The sequence below is a fragment of the Papio anubis genome, chromosome 17 (assembly GCF_008728515.1).
Source record: "Papio anubis isolate 15944 chromosome 17, Panubis1.0, whole genome shotgun sequence".
NCBI classification, from domain to species: domain Eukaryota; kingdom Metazoa; phylum Chordata; class Mammalia; order Primates; family Cercopithecidae; genus Papio; species Papio anubis.
This window is the reverse complement of record NC_044992.1, coordinates 13,665,895-13,691,359: the sequence shown is the minus strand read 5'-3', so window position 1 is coordinate 13,691,359 and position 25,465 is coordinate 13,665,895. Positions and strand designations below refer to the sequence as shown.

Below are 25,465 nucleotides of genomic sequence, written 5' to 3'. Positions count from 1 at the left end.
TGTGATCTTAGCTGACTGCAATGTCTGCTTCCTGGGCTTGAGTGATCCTCCCTCCTCAGCCTCCCAAGTAGTTGGGACTACAGGCACATGCCACCATACCTGTCTAATTTTTAAAAAAATTTTGTAAAGATGAGGTCTCACTATATTGCACAGACTGGTCTCAAACTCCTGGACTCAAGCAATCCTCCTGCTTCGGCCTCCTAAAGGGCTAGGATTACAGGTGTGAGTCACTGTGCCCAGCCCCTTTTGTCTACTTTTAAGGTGGTTTTCTTAATGAGTTTAAGACTTCTTTCTGTATTCTGGACATGAGTTCTTTACCATGTCTGTATTTTACAAATGTCATCTCCTACTCTGTGGCTTATATTTTCATTTTAAGTGTCTTCTGAAGAGCAGAAGTTTTTAATTTTGATGAAGTACAGTTTATCTACTTTTCTTGCGTGGTTTGTGGCTTTTGTGTTTTATCGAAGAGTCCTCTGCCGAGCCCAGTTTCACTGGGGAGCAGCCCATGTTGCCACGCTGGAAGTGGAATCCCACAGCTGATTTTGGTATACTGACCTTGTATCCTTCACCCGTGCTAGATTTACTAATTACTGCTGGTAGCTTTTCTGTAGATTCCTTTGAATTTTCCATGTAAACAATCACTTTGTGAAAAGAATTTCATTTCTTTCCCATGTATGTGCCTTTTCTTTCTTTCTCTTGCCTTATTATGTACTAGTTAGGAGCTCCAGAACAACATGGACCAAGGTCCAATTCCCACAGAACAGCCCTCACAGTGTAGTCTGGTCCGTACATTTTCCTTAACCTCTTCCCAGTTTAACTTCCTCACAATTCTCCTATACACATTCTTCCCTCCACCGCTGGCCGGGTTGCCTGTTTTTATCCTTACACATATATTTTGCACTCGCGTCTTTGCACCTTTGCTCACCATGTTCATCTTGCCTGATATGGTCTTTGCTTCATTCTCTATCTATCCAAAGTGTATTTGTCTGTCAAGGTCTACAGCCTGTCTCTCTATCTTGATGTTCATTTTGTCTCTTTACTCATTCTCCACTCCTGTCCTAATAACCTTCTCATCGCCTTGACAGCAGATGCCATGTATTCCTTCTTTGGTATCTTTACTTCTGTATTTCTCCCACCTGGGAGGTCATTTCTTTCTCTATCATCCATCCACCTGTCCATCCATCCATTATTAAGCATTAGCTACCTGCCAGATATAATGGCTAGCATGCAAGCTCCACGACAGCGAGAATTTTGTCCGTTTTGTTCCCCTCTGTAATACAGTATTGACAATGGTGCCTAAAAGTGTTCATGCGACAGTGTTAATACCCAGAATGTACAAGGAATTCAAACAGCTCAATAGTAAAAACAAACAAACAAATAATGCCATGGAAATGTGGGCAAATGACATGACATTTTTTGAAAGAAGACATACATGGTGGCTCATGCCTGTAATCCCAGCATTTTGGGAGGCCAAGATGGAAAGATCACTTGAGGCCAGGAGTTTGAGACCAGCCTGGGCGACATAATGAGACCCTGTGTCTACAAAAAATTTAAAAAAAAATTAGCTGGGTGTGCTGGCTCGCACTTGTAATCCCAGCACTTCAGGAGGCTGAGGGAGGAGAAACGTTTGAGCCCAGGAGTTCGAGACCAGCCACAGAAAGTAAAAAAAATTACCTAGGCCCAGCGACTGGCACCTGTAATTCCAGCTACTTAGGAGGCTGAGGTGGGAGGATCACGAGTTCCGGAGGTTGAGGGTGCAGTGAGCCATAGTCCTGCCACTGCACTCCAGCCTGGGTAACAGAGCAGGACCTGTCTCAAAAGAAAAAAAAAAAAGAAAAAGAAAAAAAGAAAACATACGAATAGCCAAAACGTATACAAGAAAATGCTCAACATCACTAATCATCAGAGTAATGAAAATTAAAACCACAATGAGATATCATTTTACCTCAGTCAGAATAGCTATTGTTATTATAAAAAGACAAAAAATGAAGATGTTGATGAGGATGCAGAGAAAAGGGAACTCTTACACACTGTTGATGGGCATGTAAATTAGTATAGCCTCTATGGAAAATAGTATGGCGATCTCCCAAAGAATTAAAAATAGAACTAACATTTGATCCAGCAATCCCACTACTATCTACCCAAAAGGAAAGAAATCAATATAAATAAAAAAGATACCTGTACTCATGTTTATTGCAGTACTTTTCACCACAGCAAGATATGTGTTTTGTCTTGAATATGTTTGGTGAAAGAGTGATTGATCACTTACAGGAGACCTATCTGCCAGCTAAGTGGAAGACAGATGGAAGGAGGGTTAGGAAGAAGGCAGAGAAATCAGCTGGGATGTGCTGTAATAACCCACGCAAAACTGATGATGGTCTGAAGCTAAAGCACTGAGGTGAGAGGGCATAGATTCCAGGGTAAACGAGGGGGTTGAAAAGACACAATTTGTTGAGTAATCAGATGAAGGGGATAACAAAAAGAGTGTCTAGGATGGCTTTATAGGTGCCTGACTTTGGAACATAAATTACGGTATTAAGGAAAAAGATTTGGGAACAAAAGTGAATTGGGGTAAAACATACAAAATGTGAGCTGCCTGCAGGGGCAGCCCAATAGATTTTCAAAGGAACTAGGCTCAGAAAAGCAATCTGGGCTGGAGGTACAGACAGTGTGGAGTGTAGTAAATGCAGGGAAGTGAGATGAGAAGGAGGTTAAGGACCACCAAACTAGAGTAGGTGGAGGAGGAAGGAACAGAAACAAGAGCTCAGCAGGGAACAGGCAGAATGGCTTATTTCTTACTCATCCTCTGGTTCTCAGCTTCAAGACTCATTCCCTGAGAAGTAATCCTTGTCCTCCTCAGTTTGAGGGAGATACTCCTCTTTGTGCTCCCACGTCACAGTGGGCCTGTGTGTGGTATTTAGCACGTTACACACATGAGATGCTTCATGACTCAGAATCCCACAAGACACAGAAGTGTGTCTTCATCACCACTGCGCCTCTAGGGTCGAGCACCATGCCCGGCTGGCGTGTGCATTAAAAAAACACATTTGTTGAGTGAAATGTACCTTTGACAACACTTAGTGTCCTTTTAATGCACGTGTGTTGCCATCTCCTCGACGTGATTCCAAGAGAATGAAGACCATGTTATTCACCTCTCTGCAACCTTAGGAACTAGCACCCTTTTCTACATAGACAACACTCTCCACAAAAGTGTTCTGATGATGATAGTATGAGGGAAAGTTTCAATAACCCGCCACTCTACTTTCCATTGAGTGTTTTGGCCTACCAACTTAATCATAATGGAAACACACAGTTTTCACTCTGAGTTCACTTATTCAGCAAGTGTTTTTGCTTACTCCTCCCCATCCTTTGAAAATAACTTGAATTTCTTTTTTATGTTATTAGCTGACAAGTATATTTTAAAGCAAATTTTAAAAAGACATTCAAATTCTGTAAACAACTCAACATTTCTCTACAGCTTTAAACCTCTTCCCTAACAACGTACTTTTATTTACATGATTTTAGTGATCTTATTATTATATCCATAATAATGTTATGAGATGAACAGGTTAGGATTTTTCTTTTCCCTGAGACAGGGTCTCATTCTGTTCCCCAGGCTGGAGTGCAGTGGTGCAATCATAGCTCACTGGAACCTCCAAATCCAGAGCTCAAGCAATTCTCCCGCCTCAGTTTCCAAGTAGCTGTGACGACAGGAGCGTGCCACCATGCACAGCTAATTTTAATTTTTTTTTTTTTTTTGTAAAAACAGGGTCCCACTATGTTGCTCAGGCTGGTCTCAAACTCCTGGCCTCACGTGGTCTGCCCACCTTTGCCTCCCAAAGTGTTGAAATTACAGGTGTGAACCATGCACCTGGCCTAGGTTAGCAATTATGATTGTTCTTTACACATGAGGAAGCAGTAATGTGGAGAGATTAATTAAATGACTTGTCATGCTTAGAGTCAGTTAAGTGACACTTTTCATTAGACCATGATCATCATATGAAGAATGCCTGAAGACTCACATGTTATTTATTACATAAAAATTTGTAAAATTGCTAATTGGCTTTTTCCAGTCACCAAGTTAAAACTGGATAATATTTAATCTTTCTATTAAGAGGTTAAACTTCTCTGACATTTTCCTTAATTGCATGACTGAGTTTGCAGACTCAACTTGTAAAGTGGGTTTACTCACTATATTAGTCCATTTCATGTTGCTATAAAACAATACCTGAGACTGGGTAATTTATTAAAAAAAAAGAAGTTACTTAGCTCACTGTTCTGTAGGCTGTGAAGTTCAAGGGCATGGCTCTGGCTTCTGGTGAGAGCTTTCACACAGCATCAAAATACAGCAAAGAAGGTCAACAGGGAAGCAGACAAGTACAAATGGGAAAACCTGAGGGCATCCTGCTTTATGGCAACCCACTCTCTCAGAGACTAATCCATTCCTGTGAGAACTAATCCAGTCTCCTGAGAGCAAGAACGGATTCACCATGACAATAGCACCAAGTCATTCATGAAGAATCTGATCCCATAACCCAAACACCTCCCACTAGGCCCTACCTCCCAACACCAACACATCAGGGATCAACTTTCAACACAAGTTTTGGTGAGGACAAACAAACCACATCCAAACCAAAGGATTCACTCTTCAATGTGAGTCCCTAATATGTGACATATGAACTCTAAGGTGTGTTCTTTGCCAGGGAATAAAAGAAGGCTCTAAATCTAACTCCCTCATTACAAAAATCATTATAGCCAGAACGATTTGCCAGAAATGTTCAAACAAGTCAGTTTGTTTGTTCATATGGCCTCCCCAGCCATGTGGAACTGTGAGTCAATTAAATGTCTTTTCTTTATAAACGACCCAGTCTCAGGTAGTTCTTTATAGCAGTGTGAAAATGGACTAATACAGAAAATTGGTACCAGGAGTGGGGTGCTGTTATGAAGATACCTGAAAATGTGGAAGCAACTTTGGAGCTGGGTAGTGGGCAGAGGTTGAAAACGTTTGAAGGGCTCAGAAAAAGACAGGAAGATGTGGGAATGTTTGGAACTTCCTGGAGACTTGTTGAATGGTTTTAACCAAAATGCTGACAGTAATATGGACAATGAAGTCCAGGCTAAGGTGGTCTCAGATGGTGACAAGGAAATTATTGGGAATTGGAGTAAAGGTCACTCTTGCTATGCTTCAGCAAAGAGATATTATGCCCCTGCCCTAGAGATCTGTGGAACTTTGAACTTGAGAGAGATGATTTAGGATACCTGGCAGAAGAAATTTCTAAGCAGCAAAGCATTCAAGGGGTGACCTGATTTTTTCTGAAGGTGTACAGTCAGATGCATTCACAAATAGATGGTCTGAAGTTAGAACTTACGTTTAAAAGGTAGGCAGAATGTAAAAGTTTGAAAGATTTACAGCCTGACTATGTGGTAGAAAAGAAAAACTCATTTTCTGCAGAGAAATTCAAGCTGCCTGTAGAAATTTGCATAAGGATGAAGAGCAGAATGTTAATTGCCAAGAGAATGGGAAAAATCTCTCCAGAATATTCCAGAGAGCTTTGCTGCAGCCCCTCCCATCACAGGCCCAGAGGCATAGGAGTGAAAAATGGCTTCATGGGCTGAGGCCAGGGCCCTGCTGCTCTGTACAGCTTCTGTACAGCCCTGTGTCCCAGCCGTTCCAGCTCTAGCTGTGGCTAAAAAGAGCCAAGGTACAGCTCAAGCTATGCCTTCAGAAGGTGCAAGCCCCAAGCCTTGGTTGCTTCCACATGGTGTTGGGCCTGCAGGTGCACAGAAGACAACAGTTGGGCTTCGGGAGCCTCTGCCTAGATTTCAGAGTATGGAAATGCCTGGATGTCCAGGCAGAAGTCTGCTGCATGCAAGGGCTGAGCCCTCATGGAGAACCTCTGCCAGGGCAGAGCCTTTATACAGAGTCCTCACTGGAGCACTGCCTAGTGGAGCTGTGAGAAGACAGCTACTATCCTCCAGACCTCAGAATGGTAGATCCACTGACAGCTTGCACCGTGTGCCTGGAAAAGCCACAGGCACTCAAGGGTAGCCCGTGAAAGCAGTCATGAGGGCTGTACCCTGAAAAGCCACAGAAGCAGAACTGCCCAAGGCCTTGGGAGCCCAACTCTTGCAACAGTGTGCCCTGGATGTGAGACATGGAGTCAAAGGAAATTATTTTGGAGCTTCAAGATTTAATGATTGTCCTTTTGGGTTTTGGACATGCATGGGGCCTGCAGCCCCTTTGTTTTGGCCAATTTCTCCCACTTGGAATGGGAGCGTTTAGCCAATGCCTGTACCCTCATTGTATCTTGTGGGTAACTAACTTGCTTTTGATTTTATAGGCTCATAGGTGAAAGGGATTTCCCTTGTCTCAGATGGGACTTTGGACTTGGACTTTTGAGTTAATGCTGGAATGAGTTAAGACTTTGAGGGACTGTTGGGAAGGCATGATTGTGTATTGAAATGTGAGAAGGACATGAGATTTGGGAGGAGCCAGGGGCGGAATGATACAGTTTGGCTCTGTGTCCCTGCCAAATCTCATCTCAAATTGTAATTCTCACATGTCGAGGGAGGGACCTGCTGGGAGGTGGTGGTTGGATCATGGGTGTGGTTTCCCCTATGCTGTTCTCATGATAGGGAGTTCTCACAAGATCTGATGGTTTAAAAGTTTGTGGCAGTTCTCCCTTTGCTTTTCTGTCTCCTGCTACCATGTAGGAAGGTGCTTGCTTCTGCTTCACCTTCTACTATGACTGTAAATTTCCTGAGGCCTCCCCAGACATGTGGAATTGTGAGTCAATTAAATCTCTTTTCTTTATAAATGACCCAGTCTCAGTAGTTCTTTATATCAGTGTGAAAATGAACTAATACACTGCCCAACTGATTGACTCTCCATTTCATGAAAGATTTTTCTACAGAATGCAATGCTATTTGATAGCAATTTACCCACAGTAGAACTTCTTTCAAAATTGGAATTAGTCCTCTCAAACTCTGACACTGCTTTATCTATCAAGTTAATATAAAATTTTAAATCCTTTGTTTTCATTTCAACAATGTTCACAGCATCTTCGTCAGAAATACATTAGGTCTCAAGAAACCACTTTCTTTACTCATCCATAAGAAGCAATTCTTCATGTGTTCAAGTTTTATCATGAGATTGCAGCAATCCAGTCACATCTTTAGGGTCTACTTCTAATTCTCATTCTCTTGCTATTTCTTTCATATCTGCCTCCACTGAAGTATTAAACTCCCCAATGTCATACATTAGAGTTGGAAGCAACTTTTTTCAAACCCCTGTTAATGTTGACATTTTAACCTCCTCCCTGAATCATGAATGTTTTTCATGGCATGTAGAATGGTGAATCCTTTCTAGACAGTTTTCAATTTGCTTTGCCCAGATCCAACAGAGGAATCACGATCTATGGGAACAGCCTTACAAAATGTATTTCTTAAATAAAACTAAAAAGTCAATCATGGTTGTAATCCCAGCACTTTGGGAGGCCGAGGTGGGCAGATCACAAGGTCCAGAGTTCGAGACCAGCCTGACCGACACGGTGAAACCCCATCTCTACTAAAAATACAGATACACCCACACAAATTAGCCAGGGGTGGTGGCGCATGCCTGTAATCCCAGCTACTCAGGAGGCTGAGGCAGGAGAATCGCTTGAACCCGGGAGGTGGAGGTTGTAGTGAGCAGAGATTGCACCACTGTACTCCAGCCTGAGTGACAGAGGGAGACTGTCTCAAAAAAAAAAAAAAAAGTCGAAATGACTCTTTGATCCAGGGCTGCAGAATGGATGTTATGTTGGCAGGCATGAAAACATTAGTTTCCTTGTATATCTCCATCAGAGCTCTTGGGTGACCAGGTGCATTGTCAATAAGCAGTAATACTTTGCAGGCAATCTTTTCCTCTGAGCAATAGGTTTCAAAATATTCAGTAAACCATGTTGTAAACAGATGTACTGGTATCCAGGCTTTGTTTTTCCATTTATAGAGTACAGGCAGAGTAGATTTAGTGTAACTCTTAAGAGTCTTAGGATTTTTGGAATGGTAAATGAGCACTGGCTTCAACCTAAAGACAGCATCAGCCTTAGCCTCTAATGAGAGAGTTAGCCTATCCTTTGAAGTTTTGAAGCCAGGCATTAACTTCTCCCCTCTAGCTATCGAAGTCCTAGATGGCATCTTCTTCCAATAGAGGGTTGTTTTGTCGATATGAAAACTCTATTGTTTAGTGTGGCCACGTTCATCAATGAACTTATAGCTAGATATTCTGGATAACTTGCTGCAGCTTCTCCATTAGCACTTGCTGCTTCACCTTGCACTTTTTGTTTTGAAGATGGCTTATTTTCTTAAACCTCATGAACCAATCCCTGCCAGTTTCAAACGTTTCTTCTGCAGTTTCCTCACCTCTCTTAGCCTTCATAAAACTGAAGAGAGTTAGGGCCTTGCTTTGGATTAGGCTTTCGTGTGAGGTAATGCTGTGGCTGCTTAGATCTAGCCAGATCACTAAAACATTCTTCATATCAGCAATAAGACTGTTTCACTTTCTTATCATTTGTGTATTCACTGAAGTAGCACTTTTAATTTCCTCCAATAACTTGTCCTTTACATTCACAACTTGGCTGTTTGGTGCCAGACGCCTAGCCTTCAGCCTATCTCAGCTTTCAACATGCCACCTTCCTCATTAAGCTTAATCGTTTCTAGCTTTTGACTTAAAGTGAGAGACATGCAATTTTTCCTTTCACTTGCACACACAAGGCTATTGTAGGGTTATTAATTGGGCTAATTTCAATATTGTTGGTTCTCAGGGAATAAGGAGGTCCAAGGAGCGGGAGAGAGATGGGGAAACTGCCAGTTGGTGGAGCAGTCAATACACACACAACCACTTATCGATTAAGTTTGCTGTCTTCTATAGGCACAGTTGGTGGTGTCCCAAAACAATTTTACAACAGTAATGTCAAACACCACTGATCACAGATCACCATGCCAGATATAATAATAACAAAAAGCTTGAAATATTGTATGAATTATGAAAGTGTGACACAGAGACACAAAGTGACCATGTGCTGCTGGAGAAATGGCACCAACAGACTTGTCTGCTGCAGGCTTGCCACAGACCTTCAATTTGTAAAAAATGTAGTATCTGTGAAGCATAATAAAGCAAAGTGCAATAAAATGAGGTATGCCTGCATACCTGGAAACTATAATAATTTAGAGACATTATACTTTACATTTATATGTTTTTCTCTTCTAAGCAAAATAAGCAATGCCAATTTGCATGAAACAGCCTCAGAAATAAGGAAATTCTGTGAGCATCAGAATCATATTTCCCTCTGTACAGTGTGGCATTATTGTTATCATCCAAACTGGGCATTGTTGAAAGGGAAACAGGACGTTATCAATAATTCTGTGGGGGCAAACCAGGACTGTCCTGGGCAAACCCATTTGACCTTCAGCCCATTTTACAATCATGCTATGTGGGAGAACACTTTCCCTACGTGATCTCTTTGATCCTAATCACCTGATATACACGTAACAATGACACCTTCTCTTCTTTCTTTCACTGACTCAATTTAATCTCTGGATCTAGCTGAATAGCTAGAGATACATCTTTGGGCTATAATGTCTGGCCAATGGCTTCTTGTTCCTCACTTGCTTCAAGGCCACATACTCTAAATGGTTCTCACTGGGATCTATTCTTTGCCATTTTGTCTATGACTTGCACAAAGGGATGCCTTAGAAACCCGTTGTTTATTTTCCTCAACAGAACACCATAATCCCAAATGTTGAAATCTTGAAAAATCAAAATCCTTAAAGTCTAAAATCCCAAAAGATCAAAATCCTGAAAATATAATTCTGGAAAAAATAATTTTAAAATTCTTTAAAAGATATCTCTGTACATTTTTGAAAGGGAATTTGAGAAACATACAAAAACATGATAGAACACTTTATAAGCCACTTTACACAATAAAATAGGCAATAATAACATATTCATTTGTGCAAGCATAAACACTCAGGTATACTAATGACAGTCACATGGGCATAACAGTTAAAAGCAGACAAACCTTATTCATAAAGAAAAGAGGTCAAAGGAAATGTATAAATCTGTATCACTATGAATGGTGATGGTGTGCAGCCAGCAGTAAAACTGTGTTCCTCTGAAATGCCATGACAAACAACCTAAGTCTTTTCACAAGACTGCTCAAAAACCATGATGGGTCACCACCACCACATACGCAGTCCCCAGAGCCAAGATCTTGAGAACTTCTATCTTTCACAAACACAGATGGATAAAAAGGACATCTTTCCATTTGTTGAGGAACTGTCAGTGTTTTTACATCTATGCACAATGCTAATACACAAAGTCAAATTTGTGATAATGCTCTTTGTGGAGTCAGGTTTGCAAAAAACGCACAAATTGAATTAGAACTCTAAAAGGCCTTACACAATCTACACCTCCGGAATTGGAAATGATGTGAAGATGAAATACACAGCATAGTGAATTGTAAAAACAATGCCGACAATTTAAAATGGTGAAAAAAACTGAAGAGAAAGAAAAAAACTAAAAAAGAAAATTAGACAAATGAAAGAGTATTACAGGGATAGATTATGAGCAATTGAACAGAGACAGTCCATTAGAGCAGGCCGACTTTCATAATCATTACCCATATCTTGATTTCTTGCATCACGATGAATAGCTGCTTTTTTTCTTTTAAGACACGGCTCTCCTTGGAGAATACATTCACATTCATTTTCAATGTGGTTCTGATCTTTTTGAAACTCTTCTATGATTTGATACAAACTGACACGAGCATTCCTTATTAAATTTTCCCGGCTGGGCACAGTGGCTCATGCCTGTAATCCCAGCACTTTGGGAGGCCAAGCCAGGCAGATCACTTGAGGTCAGGAGTTCAAGACCAGCCTGGCCAACATGGCAAAACCCCGTCTCTACAAAAATACCAAAAAATTAGCCAGGTACGGTGGCACACACCTGTAGTCCCAACCACTTGGGAGGCCGAGGGAGGGGAATCACTTGAACCTGGGAGGTGGAGGTTGCAGTGAGCCAAGATCACGCCACTGCACTCCAGCCTGGGCAAGAGAGTGAGACTCTGTCTCTAAATAGATAAATAAATAAATAAATTTTCCCATCTTATGCCATGCTTCTATGTTATTTTGGGTAAAAGGAAATCCATTCCACATGCACCCATATACAGAACATAAATTTGGTGGAAACAATACTGGTGATCGAAGAGCAGCACCATTTCGTGTCATCTTATCCTAACATGCACATAATTATTTTCAAACCAGTCAGTAACTTTACTGGTTTCTTCAGGCAAATGCAGCTTTAATTTATTAAAAGCTCCTGGAATGTCATAAGTTGGAAGGAATGCCAATGCAGGCAAATAATGTATTTTTAAAGTGAGGTTTTCGGTTTTCAGTGTTGCCAAATCGTGTAGCCAACCCGCTCATCTGAATTTTCCGCCAAATGCATTGGGCTGAATGGAAAAAATACACTTTATTGGTAACATCTTGAAATTCACTTTAGATGCCTTGATTGCACCTAACTCTGTATCTGTGTTTGAGGATCCGATTACAATCCATTTTCTTTTGCAAAGTCTTCCAAATTTTAAGTGTTTATAAACTGCTTCACATTTTCCAGTCATTAATATATAAAGGAGGGAATAATTTCTAGAATTTGTGGATCCAACAGGGGCATAAATTCTATATAGTTGATTAAAAAAAAAAGTGGGGATAGTTTTGAAAGTGCCATCCATTAGCCAACGTGAAGCATGTGCTGATTTTTCTACATTAGACTGAGTGGTAAATATAAGAAGTCTGTCTTCTTTGACAGTCAAATCACTAATCAAGAACAGGTCACCATTTAATGGTTTTTTGTGACACTAGAGGAACTTCAATATCAGCAAGTGTCTTTGGTTCAGAAGGTCCCTGGGCTTGTTGAATTCCTTTTATTCTCTGATGAAGGGCATTTTTTGAAGGCAAACATGGTGTTATATGTGAAGGGGCAGAAGTTGTACATGACAGAATAATTTGACAGGGAAGATTTCCTGTATTTTTTGCCAGTATTTTCACTTCTATAATCTTCGAAACACTCACTACACTTGTATTCTGAAAGTGGTTGTGGTCTACAAATTTTATAAGTATATGCTATCCATTTGAAAGTCTGGTTATTGCTAGCTGTTGCAATTAAGCAATTTTCTGCTTTCAAAGCACCAATAATAATTAGCTTGAAAATGTTTATCTTTCACCATTAGGTAGCCTCATACACTTAACTTATCACAGTCTTTTTCAGAGGGAACAATATCACAGATCTCTTCCACTGTGTTGTAAGAAATACAGTAAGAAGGAATAATCTTTGGCTTCCCCAGTGGCAACTCTGTATTAGTCAGAGTTCTACAGGGATACAGAACCAATAGGATGTGTATATAGATATATGAGAGGGGATTTGTTAAGGGGAATTGGCTCATGCAATTATGGTGGCTGAGAAGTCCCACGACAGGCCATCTGCAAGCTGAAGACCCTAGGATGTCAATGACCCTAGGAGCTTTTCAGCTCAGGCTGAAAGCCTCAGGACCCAGGGGGCTCCTGGTGTACGTCCTAGAGTCCAAAGGCCAGCAAGCCTGGCATTCTGACATCTAAGGCAGCGGAAGATAAGTCTGTCCCTGCTCTTACAGAGACACCAATTGGCTCTCTTTATGTTTTCTTCCAGCCTCCAGCCAACTGGATGTTACCCACCAACACTGAGGGCAAATCTTCCCTATCTACTCAGATTCACACACTATTCTCCTCCGGAAATACCCTCACAGACACACCCAAAATAATGCTTTCCCTGGTTTCTAGGTATTCTTCAATCTAGTCAAGTTGACACCTATAATGAAGTCCACAAGTTCACCCCTTGTCAACCTGGCATCCATATGCATCTCCTTAAACCATACTTAAGCTTTAAATAAAGATAAAAATAAAGTTATAGTTCCACCTAACATGATTTTACTATTCTGTGATTGGAATTTGCGGGACTTTGGACACTAGGGATTCGAGACTTTAGGAATTTTGATCTTTTGGGACTTCAATATTTGGGACTGTGTCTTTTGGGATCATGATCCAAACCCCCTTTAAAAGGAGAGTGTTGCCAATTACAACAGCTAAGGCCCCAGTGCTCCCTCCTGAGTACTAACAGGTTGTGCTTCCACCACAAAGTAAGATGGGCTGGACAAAGTAAAGATGGGCTGTTTAAAATGATGAGCCTTTATCTGATTATCCTCAAAGACTACTTGCTGGGCCTATTCCTAGACTTCCCTGGTTCTAAAGGAGGGTATAATTTCACTGAGGAAAAACGACTGAACAGAAATTCCAAAGCATTACCAGGGGCAACAGCAGCTTTTAGCTCTTGAGATAGGTTACAGACTTTGCATTTTCCCCTCTAAAACAGATCTACCCAAATAAAAGTATTTTTGACAGTTTCTAAACCTCAAACACAGCATATACCTTTGTTTATATTTCAGAAAAAGGAAATAAAATATCAGTAGATGTGAGTTTTTTGCTCTTACATCTTTTCATCTGGTTCTATTGCCCTTTTTAATAAATTCATTGAGAAATGTCTAAAACCAGATAATATTAAAGATCATTTTTGCATAGATTAATCTGACTGCATATACATTTGCTTCCTTTATTGTTTTACCTAAATATGTGTGATCATTTGATTCACAAGTGTTACCACAATAAATTTTAAGCTCCATGAGGGCATGGCCTAGAAACGTGAAGACAGAATCCAGTGATTTATCACAGTCAGTATAAACCATTTGGCCCTTTTTATTCTTCTAGGCTTGTAATATATATTAGGTTAAAAAAAAAGTTTTTAAATGCCGGTTTAGAGGTCTCCAGGAAGTAAAATGTTTAATTATTAAGCATTAGTGATATTAAAATATTTATATGCCTTTTAGTTCTACTTAATTGAAATTGGTGGAGAGTGATGGAGGCAGTGCTTTACTTGGCATACAACAGCATTATCAGTTTATCTGAAAAAGTAAGATTTCAGACATCCTTCTTCTGAGACCCTAGATGGATTTGTCTGCAAATCATTTGCGTTAATGCAATGTTTTCATCTTCAGCCACTACAAATGAAAGTCTATGTCTCAAAGTAGAATTAACAAAAAAAATCTATCACATAAGTTACTACCATAAAAAAAAACCCTGCCATTCTTACATCCATCTCAAGTGCTTTATAAAACATTTTGGTTAGAGGTGGAAAGTACTGCATTTCCATATCAATTTGTTCCTTTGTGGGTATTTTATTTTCACTTCACAGCTCAAAGCAAAATAGTGGGAAATGACTCAGATGAACAAGCAAATGAATGCTTTATAATGTGGAAGACACTTGTGTTCATGATTTTACCTGATCTGTCCACGAACCAGCGGTCTGTTCTTTGTCCTATTCATGTTTGAGTCAAATGGCACCTCAAAAAACTGTAAAAAGACAGACAACATTAACTATAAAACAATTCCTTTCTTCTGCTTTAGTACTGAACATTTTTTCTATAGTAAACTTCATTTTAATTTTGATAGTATAAATCAATACTCTGGCACTTCTTGAAGAAAAATTAAAAAAGAAAATAATTTGCAGGCCGGGCGCGGTGGCTCAAGCCTGTAATCCCAGCACTTTGGGAGGCCGAGGCGGGTGGATCACGAGGTCAGGAGATCGAGACCATCCTGGCTAACATAGTGAAACCCCGTCTCTACTAAAAATACAAAAAACTAGCCGGGCGTGGTGGCGGGCGCCTGTAGTCCCAGCTACTCGGAGGCTGAGGCAGGAGAATGGCGTGAACCTGGGAGGCGGAGCTTGCAGTGAGCCGAGATCGCGCCACTGCACTCCAGCCTGGGTGACACAGCGCGAGACTCCGTCTCAAAAAAAAAAAAAAAAAAGAAAATAATTTGCACTAGGTGCCAGGAATATCTACTTTTATCCACTTTGAAAATCACTTGTTAAACATACAAGTGGTATGTCCCTTGACATATGCAGACGATTGGCTCTAGGATCCCCCATGTGTGGATAACCAAATCCACACACACTCAACTCCTGCAGTAGGCCCTCCAAGCCCGCCTATGAGAAAAGGTGGCCCCTCTCTATATTCGAGTTTCACATCCTGCAGTCTGCGTTGATTGAAATAAATCCATGTATAAGTAGACCCACACAGTTCAAACCCGTGTCACTCAAGGGTCACTTGTATAGTTTCAGGTTTGAAGCATTAGCGCTGTAAATAATTTCAGAATCTTTCACACAACCCAAAGCCTGTGAATCAACCAAGAATCAACTGACCCTGGGGAATGGACTACTGATGTCAAGAACCAGGGCTGACATAATTAAGATCTCAGATGAAATTGAGGATATACTGTGATGAAGGTAACCATCCTGTTCTGCCCAGGATAGTTCTAATTCACATCTTGGTGCCAGCATCATTAACAGAAACCTCTTTCATTCTGAAAGCATCCTAGCTTGGACAATAGATTGGTATGGTCATCCTAATAATGAAGTACAGTTTTAATTGTTTACCTATTAAAAGACAAGGCCCAAGGGATTATCAAAATTAATTTTCCAAAGCCTTGACAAACTGTACAGTATGTTCTTAAATTTGTTATTAATGTCTCTTACTTGTCTCCTTTTTTGCTAAAACAGAATACTCAAAAAATGTGCTGATCAGGTTATTATTTAAGAATATCTTTGACTCAATGGGCTAGAACCAAATCAACAGATGAAACAATAATTCAATGGAAGGCTGAAGTCAGTATTTCCCCAGCTATGTTCCCTTACTGTCCCTGGAGTTGCTCCAGGAAGAATGACTGACTCTATGGTCAAACCATATTAGTACAATAAAATCTCTGAGAAACCCCAAAGTGAAGAAACCTAATTAACCTTACTTTAGGCAGTGTTCCCCAAATTTATTTGACCACAAAATTTTTTTTCAAGAGAAACATAAACAACAGATTTCAGAAATTCCTGGTCTGACTAGATTTGAGTGACAGGAATCATGTCTTACTAATGTCTGTATGAATCATAGCTCTTTGTAGAGTGTGTTGTACTCGATATGTGTTCTATAAATGTTAGAAAAAAGTAAACACTAGTGCTAAAAAGACGAATAAGTAACATTGTATTTTATTGTACTTTTACAAGTCATCTAGTATGATTTGCTAAGAAGTATAGGTTAAAAATGAAAGAAAATTTATTCTGAACTATTTGAGAAATGTAGAATTTATCCCTGTAAGTTTGGGACATCTGGTAAGTTGTGTTCCCTTTAATTTTCAAAAAAACTTTGACATACATTTCCTTTCCCTGTATCCTATACTACAGACTGTCCACTTTTAATTTTTTTACAATATCTTGATATTCCTAAACACAATGACATTTTCCAGTATGATTATTTACTTTTTTCTTTCTCATTCCTTTCACATTACTATAGTCACTTCACTCACAACACTCTGAGTGTTACGCACAGTGAGGATTCCCTGTATCTACTAGCCCTAGTCCCTCACACTTGGGGCATACTGACCATCCAGTTACAGCTCATTTAACCAATGGTCAGCTACCTGTGATTCTCAGACCTTTAAAAGAAAACTGCATACCAATAATGATAACCACCACTATCCCCACAGCATTAAGTGAGCATATATTATCTATAATTGTAAGAATACAAGATATTCTTCTCTTGATGGCTAACCTTTACGAAGAATGGGCTATACATGTTAAGCATTTTACATGCATTGCAAAAGGAGCTGTATACCAAGCCTGAGTTTTCAGAGCTTCCTGGGCACTGCTGCACCTGGGTTCCTGTGTGTGTGGCTGTAGTCAGAGTAAGAAACTAAATGTCAGGAGTCTGCATTGCCTCACCTGCATTGCCTGAGGCCATGGCTGCATGAGAAGACCCCAGATTAGGAAATGGCAGTGTTCACTCTACAGGTGGCTTTTTTGAATTGGTTTCTGTTGGATGCAACTGTGGCAGCTGCAGTTTTTATCGACTGCAGCATATTCCACTTAATGGATATACCATAAAACCAATCCCGTAGAGATGAACAGGTAGGTTATTGTTCATCATTCTATATGACAAACATCCCTAAACATGTATCTGCATATGTGTGCAATTATTGTTACAGGATAAATGCCTAGAATGTTCCCCTCCTTTTGAAAACAGTCCTGCCTTGACTTGAACACACTACTTAAAAGGGGTTCTCCTAATTCTACATTCTCTCAATGCTCCTCTTTAGGCTCATTATTCAGTCCATACAATTTCCTTAGTGTTTACTACACACCATACAATGGGGATACAAAGTCAGTTAGATTCAGAACCTGCTTTCAAGAAGTTCTTACTCTATGCAGTATGCAGGTGTTGGCAAACTATAGCTAATGGGCCAAATCCAGCCTGCACCTGTTTTTAAGACCCACAAGCCACTATCTTTTTATATCTCCTTAATAATTGGGAAAGTAAGTTAAAAGAAGAGTACTTGTGGCATGTGAAAATTATATGAAAGTCAAATTTCAGTGTCTATAAACAAAGTTTTATTGGAATTCAGCTACACCCATTTGCCTAAGTATTGCTATGGCTGCTTTTACAGAACAGCAGAGCTGGGTAGTTACAACAGAGACCACATAGCCCACAAAGCATAGAATGTTCACTGTCTCACTCTGTGGAAAATGTCTGCCAACCCCTAATCCACTAGAAGGACTGAGATAAGAGAACCTGTTAATTATAATCACATGTGCAGTAGGAGGACAGAGTTGTGCAAAGGATTATGGGAGTACAGAGAATGGGCTCTGAACCCAGGTAGGGAGACAGAAAAGGGCAAGGACGATTTTCCTCAAGTACTCTTTAAGGGAAGCTTAAAGGCTGAGCAGGGCTAGATGGTTAAGGGTATAGGGTAAGAGGGACAAGCACTCCAGACAGAGGAAGCACGAACAAATGCGTAGGAGGCAGAATTTTGATGAAATGCTGGAGTACCTAGGAGAAGTTCAACACAGCAGGCCGATTAAGAGCCTAATCTTGTAGCTAGAGAAATTAGGCTAAATTTCAGATTTAGGCCGGGCACGGTGGCTCACGTCTATCCAGAACTTTGGGAGGCCGAGGGGGCAAATCATGAGGTCAGGAGATCGAGACCATCCTGGATACATGGTGAAACCGTGTCTCTACTAAAAATACAAAAAATTAGTTGGACGTGGTGGCGGGCACCTGTAGTCCCAGCAACTTGGGAGGCTGAGGCAGGAGAATGGCGTGAACCTTCCCGGGAGGCAGAGCTTGCAGTGAGCTGAGATCACGCCACTGCACTCCAGCCTGGATGACAGAGCGAGACTCTGTTTCAAAAAAAAAAAAAAAAAAATTCAGATTTACCATTGAATGGTGGCTGTGCAACCTGGGTAAATCTAATTTCTTCATATAATATAGAACTTGTCAGGTGATGTAAGGATTAAGATAATGTACATACGCATGATGCCTGGCACACAGAATGTGCTCACTAAAGATTAGTTTATTTGCTATTACCATGAGTGTTGCTGCATGGCTGGTGATGAAGCTCCAGAGGTAGACAAGGGTCACGGAGAGTCTCATGTGCCACGCTAATGTGCCAAGACTCTGCTGTGTACGAGGTGTATTTTGGATTGATCCCTATGACCGCCACTTGGAGGATGATTTTGACAGAAAACATTGTAAAGAAGCCCAGGTGAGATGATGAGGGCCTGAACAAGGGCTGTGACAGCGGAGATGAAGAGGAAGCAATCTTTCCCTTTCCCTCCAACACAATGAGCCTTACCCAAAGTGCAGACCCATGCCTTCGTGTTCACTCTCCAATCTTTTTTTTTTTTTTTGAGATGGAGTCTCACTGTATCGCCCAGGCTGGAGTGCAATGGCGCAATCTCGGCTCACTGCGAGCTCCGTCTCCCGCGTTCACGCCATTCTCCTGCCTCAGCCTCCCGAGTAGCTGGGACTACAGGCACCCGCCACCACATCCGGCTAATTTTTTGTATTTTAGTAGAGACAGGGTTTCACCGTGTTAGCCAGGATGGTCTCGATCTCCTGACCTCGTGATCCACCCGTCTCGGCCTCCCAAAGTGCTGTGATTACAGGCGTGAGCCACAGTGCCCGGCCTCACTCTCCTATCTTTCAATAAAACCACTATGTGTGCAGCCCCGACTTTCTCCTGGGCTCCAATTTTGTAAAGTCACTTGATTGCTGTTTTTTTTTTTTTTTTTTCGTTTAGGTGTTTTAACATCACAGACTCAATGTGTCTCAAATTGAATTCGACACATTCCCATGAAAATCAAAGTGCCTCTCCAGATTCTTTTTTGTTAAACATACAACTTCTCTATAACCTATGTCAGAATCTTTAGAATCAGCTGATTTCTTCCATGCATTGGCCAACCATATCCAATTCATCACCACATCCTGATTATTTGGACTTCATAATATTTCTCAAACCTACCCTTCCTGGTTCACTCTGCTATTGCCACTACTATAGAAGCCTAATGAAATTACTTGCTCAAAAATATTGAAGGGACTCCTCACACTGCTCACTTCCAACAGACACTGAAAAATCCAAATTCTTAGAAAGTTATTCAAAGGCTATCCCTAATCCAGCCCTCACACTACTTTCAAGCTTCTCAATTACTTTATTTTTATCCCCTGGTCACACTCGTCACTGTCTCAGGAACAGAGCAAACTGCCCAAGGGAGTTGGAGAGTCAGCCAGTTTCTGACTCTGAAGTTGGAGAAAATTATGTTGGAAGCCTTAGTTTCCTCAGCTGCAAATGGGAATAATTTCTCTAACTATTGAAGTTACTATGAGGATCTGAAAAGACAGTGTAAGTGATGGACTGTAGCACATCATGCACTTCTGCTCATTTCTCGCCTATGTCTGCATCCATTGATTAGACTGATGTTCCTTGAATCTTCACTTAACAAACCCAACCCATCTTTTAACACTAAGTTCAAATTCAACTACCTAGACTGAAGCCTAAACTTCTGACTTAAATGTTATCCCTCTCTCCTTTCAATCCCCATGGCACTTGTCTGAACCACTGAAGAGATGTGTGGTTGCAATTTATGTGAATTCAAAATAATTCAAATAGAACAAACACTCATCAAGAATTACATAATTTAAAAGTAGCAGGTCAAGTGAATACATCTTTTATAATTTTACAACATAGCAATGTCACTCTAGTTGGTAAATAAAAATACAGATTATCCATTGTTACAGTCAATCTCTTTTTCTTAACAGTTATATCTTTATTAAGGTAAAATCGACATGCAATAACCTACACATATTTAAACTATTCAATCTGGTAAGTTTCAACTTATGTATTTACCCACGAAACACCCACCAATCAAGGTACTGAATATATTCAAATCAACCCAAAATGTTTTGTTATGTTTCCCTGTAGCCCCCCTCTTCCACCCAACTCACAAGTTTCTTGTCCTCAGGCAGCCACTGAATTGTTCTGTGTTCCTGTACGTTACTTGCATTTTCTAGAGTTTTATGTAAATAAAATGGACTCTTTCTGTCTGAATTTTTAGCACTCCAAATAACAACTTTTGATATTCACCATCTTGCGGAGGGTTTCAATAGTTCATTCCTTTTTATTGCTGAGTAATATTCAATTGTATCGCAGTTTGTGCATCCTTTTACTTGCTGATGGATATTTGGTTTTTGGATGGATATCTGGTTAATGGATATTTGAACATTTCTAATAGTTTTTAACTATTACAGAAAAGCAGCTATGAACATCTGTGTGCAAGTCTTTGTAAGGACATATGCTTTTCACTTTCAAAGCTAAACACACATATATCATATAGATGAGGTATTTAAACTACTTAGGAAACTGTCAAACTATTTCACGAAGTGGTTGTGCCACTGTTTCATTCCCACAGCAGTATATGAAAGCTCCACTTCCAGGTTTTGGTTGTGTTACGGGGTAAGGACAAAGTGTTTGCCAAGGACAAAGAGAATAGGGACTGGCTATCAGAAGAAAGTGGTTATAAATACCAGCAATGACCCTGTGATCAGTTGCAGAAATGAGGACTAGAACAGTTATAAATGCTTTTTTCGTATTTTGATAGAACTGTATTTGTATATATGAATCAAACTTTTTATTCCTCTCTCCTATCCTCCTACCATTTAATGTAAAATATGTTAACAGTATTTAGACTCATACCTCAGTATTTAAGTTATGCAGTATCAAGGAGCTTAAAGAGAAATGAATGGCACCTAAAGATGAACAGAGACTTGTATTCTCTTTTGGGGAGTAAATTAGTGATTTTTTGGTTGTAAGAGGGAAAGTTTTATTGTGTTTGGCATAAAACATGATTCTGCTATCACCTTATTTGGAAGTTTAGTATGGCTGAAAGATGTATCTGACTGCCAAGTTGACAAGAGTGAACCGTGATGGCTCTGTGCTGTGTCAATTTAGTTAATCCAGAACTACATTACCCAGAATTCCCTTTCTGTACAGTTTTAGGTTAGGGCTGGCCAAAAGAAGCTTACATGAGACGTGGAAGTTGGAAATGAAGCAGTAGCCATGCTTACACTTGGAAAATTGGCATAAGGTCAGGTACTACAGTGGAGCACACACAATTGTGAATCTGTTGGCTCACACTGTTGGCCTGGAGCCGTGCTGGGCCTGCAGTTTCTGTAGCTCCTGCCAGATATCCTTGGGTTGCAGCTGATCCCCGAGCTTTTCCAGCTTCTCATTATCCTGGGCCAAGTATGTGCGCTGCTCCTTGGGGGAACATACAAGCTCTTCTGTAGGTCATGTGCATTATCAAAGTCCGATGTTTAGAAGTGGCAAGGGCAAGAGACAGTCATGTGGTCTAGTTTATTCTGATGATTTTTAGGTCGTCCTCACAGATTCCAGGTTGTTCTTGCTCTCTTCTACTTCCCTTACAGACGGCTCTGCTTTTGTCAGGCCCAGCACTAGATACTGGGGCAACAGCCTCACAGGCTGCTTAACTCAAAGGAATGCATAAGGTCTAACCCCTACATCAGCCTGATATGGTTTGGCTGTGTGTCCCCACCCAAATCTCATCTTGAATTGTACTCCCATAATTTCTACGTGTTGTGGGAGGGACCTGGTGGGAGAGAATTGAATTATGGTGGCGATTTCCTCCATAATGTTCTTGTGGTAGTGAATATGCCTCACAAGATCTGATGGTTTGATAAGGGGAAACCTGTTTCGCTTGGTTCTCATTCTCTATCTTACCTGCTGCAATGCAAGATGTGCCTTTCACCTTCCACCATGATTGTGAGACCTCCCCAGCCATGTGGAACTGTAGGTCCAATTAAACCTCTTTCTTTTGTAAATTACCCAATCTCAGGTATGTGTTTATCAGCAGCGTGAAAACGGACTAATACACAGCCCTGATATCCTGCATAGTGGTTCTGACATTCTGATCAAACTTTGATACAAATTTCTCTTACTTTCAACAGAGCCCCTGCTTAAAGGTATTTAGTTTTTCAATATATTCCTCTTAACTAACAATCTAAATGGCTGACTTCCTGAGATATGTGAATTCATAATTCTTAATGTTAAGGGGAAACGGTGTAGTACCATGCAAATAGGCACTCAAGAAATAATTTATTTAATAAACCATCAGTGCAAATAAACATATCTGCAGACTGCACTATATTATTTAAAACTGATGTATAATTTATATAATAAGTGTTGAAAAATTATTTGCTTGTTAGGGTCTATCTTCTTTACTGAATTAGTTGAAATTACATGTAATTAAAAGGTCCTGCCTGAAACGTTCACATTCTTTCCCTTCCCCAATATTCAAACACATTCTGTAAGTATTTGGAATAATCTTTCCTCATGACTTGATATATGTACTTTAATTGAATTTCATGGGATAAAAGAGGATTCCAATTACAAATCAAGTGATTTAAATGCTTGTAAGGTGTTATCTAATTTAACAAATAAACTTGTGGTTAAGTAACTATCTTGGCAGTTCTCGTGTGTGTGTATGTGTGTGTGTGTGCGTGTGTGTGTTTAGTTCAGGAATTCTAATGTGTCATTTCATCTGGATGAATAAAAAAAGATACTATCTTTTCTATGTTTCTGGTACATCATCCATGGAAGGATAGAAATAAATAGCAATTGAACTCCAGGATGCCATAACTTGGCAGCAGCGTCTGACTCCCATGAATGCTTAAATTTTGCAGGACAAGCAACATCTGGGCAAAAATACCATGCTAACCAAGACTCCTGGTTCATTTCAGCGAGGGCCCAGCAATTCTTCCTAGCACCAAGGGATCAGAACTCATGATGCTACTTGATTCTGTTCTTCATGCATTTACTATAATGCTTTCAGTTAGGCTTACTCTATTGGTTTAGATATTTAAACCACATTTCCTAAATATAAAGCACTGTATATTTCACTGAGCAATTTAAACACTTCAACAGTTATTTCAGAACCTATATACAGCTGGCTTTAGTCTACTCATTTTTTTTCCTGTGCTTTATAATAACTAGTTTTTCATAATGTTATCATTTTCAGTTGGTTCCAACTACTTCTGAAGCAGTGAAGTAAAAACTCTGGCAACTTGTGCTGAAAACAAAAGACAAATGCAGTCATATCAACCCCTAGAATATACTGTTTGGCCCCCTTTTTCATATGCCCTCACTACTTCAGAGAACACTGAAAGTAATATGCTGTAGTAAACAGAATTTGGGCAGCTGTCCAGGTCAAGCTAATTCTGTCAGGGACCAGTCTTGTACTGCACCTGCCTTCTTCTAGTTGAAGGCTCTTGTTCATGGTCTCAAATGCTAAAGAATCCAGTACCTTACACTACTGCTGGACACAGTGATTACTGAGTGTATTATCTGATTCAAACTGGGCCAACTGAAACGTCTTTCCCTGGAACCATACAAACCAAAGCCCCAGAAAACATGCCCTCCTTTCTCTTAGTTGTCTGTGGCCACAGAATGGGATAAAAGAGAATTGAGGGAAAGACTGGACATCGATTCTAATGGTCAGGTTACCTCCAAGGCCTCCACCCTTTCCAGTTGAAATCAAACCTACAACGGGGTTTGACTCCTTTAACCTCCAACATCCTAATACACAAAGACTAAACATTTCAAACGTTAATATTGCACAGAAAGGAGTAACACCTTTTCTTCAGAAATCAACTTATTTTCTGTCTAGGTTAAATGTTCAAAAGAGGTTTTCCTCTCAGTCTTTTGTCATTAAAATCCACCAATCTTTTAGAACTCCTTTCATTGTAAACTTTTTTCTTTTTTTTTTTTTGAGACAGGGTTTTACTCTATTGCCCAGGCTAAAGTACAGTGGCACAATCATGCTGGCTGCAACCTCTGCCTCCCGGGCTCAAGGGATCCTCCTACCTCAGCCTCGCAAGTAGCTGGGGCCACAGATGCACGGCACCACACCCAGCTAATTTTTTGTATTTTTGGTAGAGATGGGGTTTCACCACATTGTCCAGGCTGGTCTCGAACTCTTCGCCACAAATGATCCACTTGCCTCAGCCTCCTAGAGTGCTGGGATTACAGGTGTGAGTCACTGTGTCTGGCTGTAAACTTTTCCTTTTTTTCTTCAGGTTCACTTCCTCACCATCTCCCTTCCCAATCAGTCATATCCTCCCCCACATTTATCCACATTTACTGCCCTCTGGCAATCCTGGGATCTGTTATAGTACTCAGGCTCTTGGGATTGCAAGTGATAGAAACACAACTCAAACTAGCTCAAAGGAAAATGGGGCTTTATTATTGCTTATAACAGGGTTGTACCTGCTTTCAGGAAGGACAAGATTCAGAATTTCAAATGATGCCATCATGATACTGGCTCCTTCCATCTCTTAAATTGGCTTGGTTTATTCCTGCATGCAGGCTTTTTCCATGAAACAGGCAAAATGACAATGGTAGTCCCTGCCTTCCACACTCCTAGCCACCCTGAAAACTAGTTTATTTCCGCCTAGCTCCAAGAAAAGTCCAGAACCATCACAGCCATGAATCATCATGGCCAAGGAATGAGGTAACTATCCTGCGAGCATGCGGAGGGTGTTGGTAGAGAGACACAAAGACACAGTATAGCCACTAAAACCACATGTACTATTTTCTCCATAGCAAAGGAAAATTTTATTACAAAAAAGTGAGAAGATGCTCAGTAGACAGGTGCAGTTAAATTATTTACAATACACTGTAAAGCTAACAACCTCGAATCATTTCATTTCACATACATTGTACCTACAAAATAACTTGCCTGTAGTAGAAACGGTATTCCTAGTTTACATATCTGAAGGGCATTAATTGATATAAACATAGTAAGTATTTATATTAGTCTTCGTCTCATAATCAGTCTGGGAATCAATTAACAGTTCTATTTAACAGAGTAGTAAATGGATCATTTTTTTTCTCCTCATGGTCACATGATAAAAATCTAGGGCATGTTATACTAATGGATAAA

The 25,465-nt window shown here is 40.3% G+C and overlaps 1 protein-coding gene and 1 long non-coding RNA gene across 4 annotated transcripts in view; one reads left to right on the top strand and one right to left on the bottom strand.

The window, feature by feature from the left end:
* LOC101019822 (protoheme IX farnesyltransferase, mitochondrial) overlaps positions 1-25,465 on the bottom strand; it is a 139,832-nt gene that overhangs the window by 34,301 nt on the left and 80,066 nt on the right. For all 3 annotated transcript variants that reach the window (XR_002517995.2, XM_021928744.2, XM_003912373.5), the window contains exon 5: positions 14,408-14,478. Coding sequence is in view for 2 of the 3 variants with exons in the window: in XM_021928744.2 (XP_021784436.1) it covers positions 14,408-14,478 (71 nt within the window). In the remaining variant the exon portion in view is untranslated. The remainder of the gene's footprint in view (positions 1-14,407; positions 14,479-25,465) is intronic.
* Positions 1-25,465, top strand: part of LOC103878660 — an 84,822-nt gene that overhangs the window by 32,783 nt on the left and 26,574 nt on the right. The gene's annotated exons all lie outside the window — the stretch shown is intronic.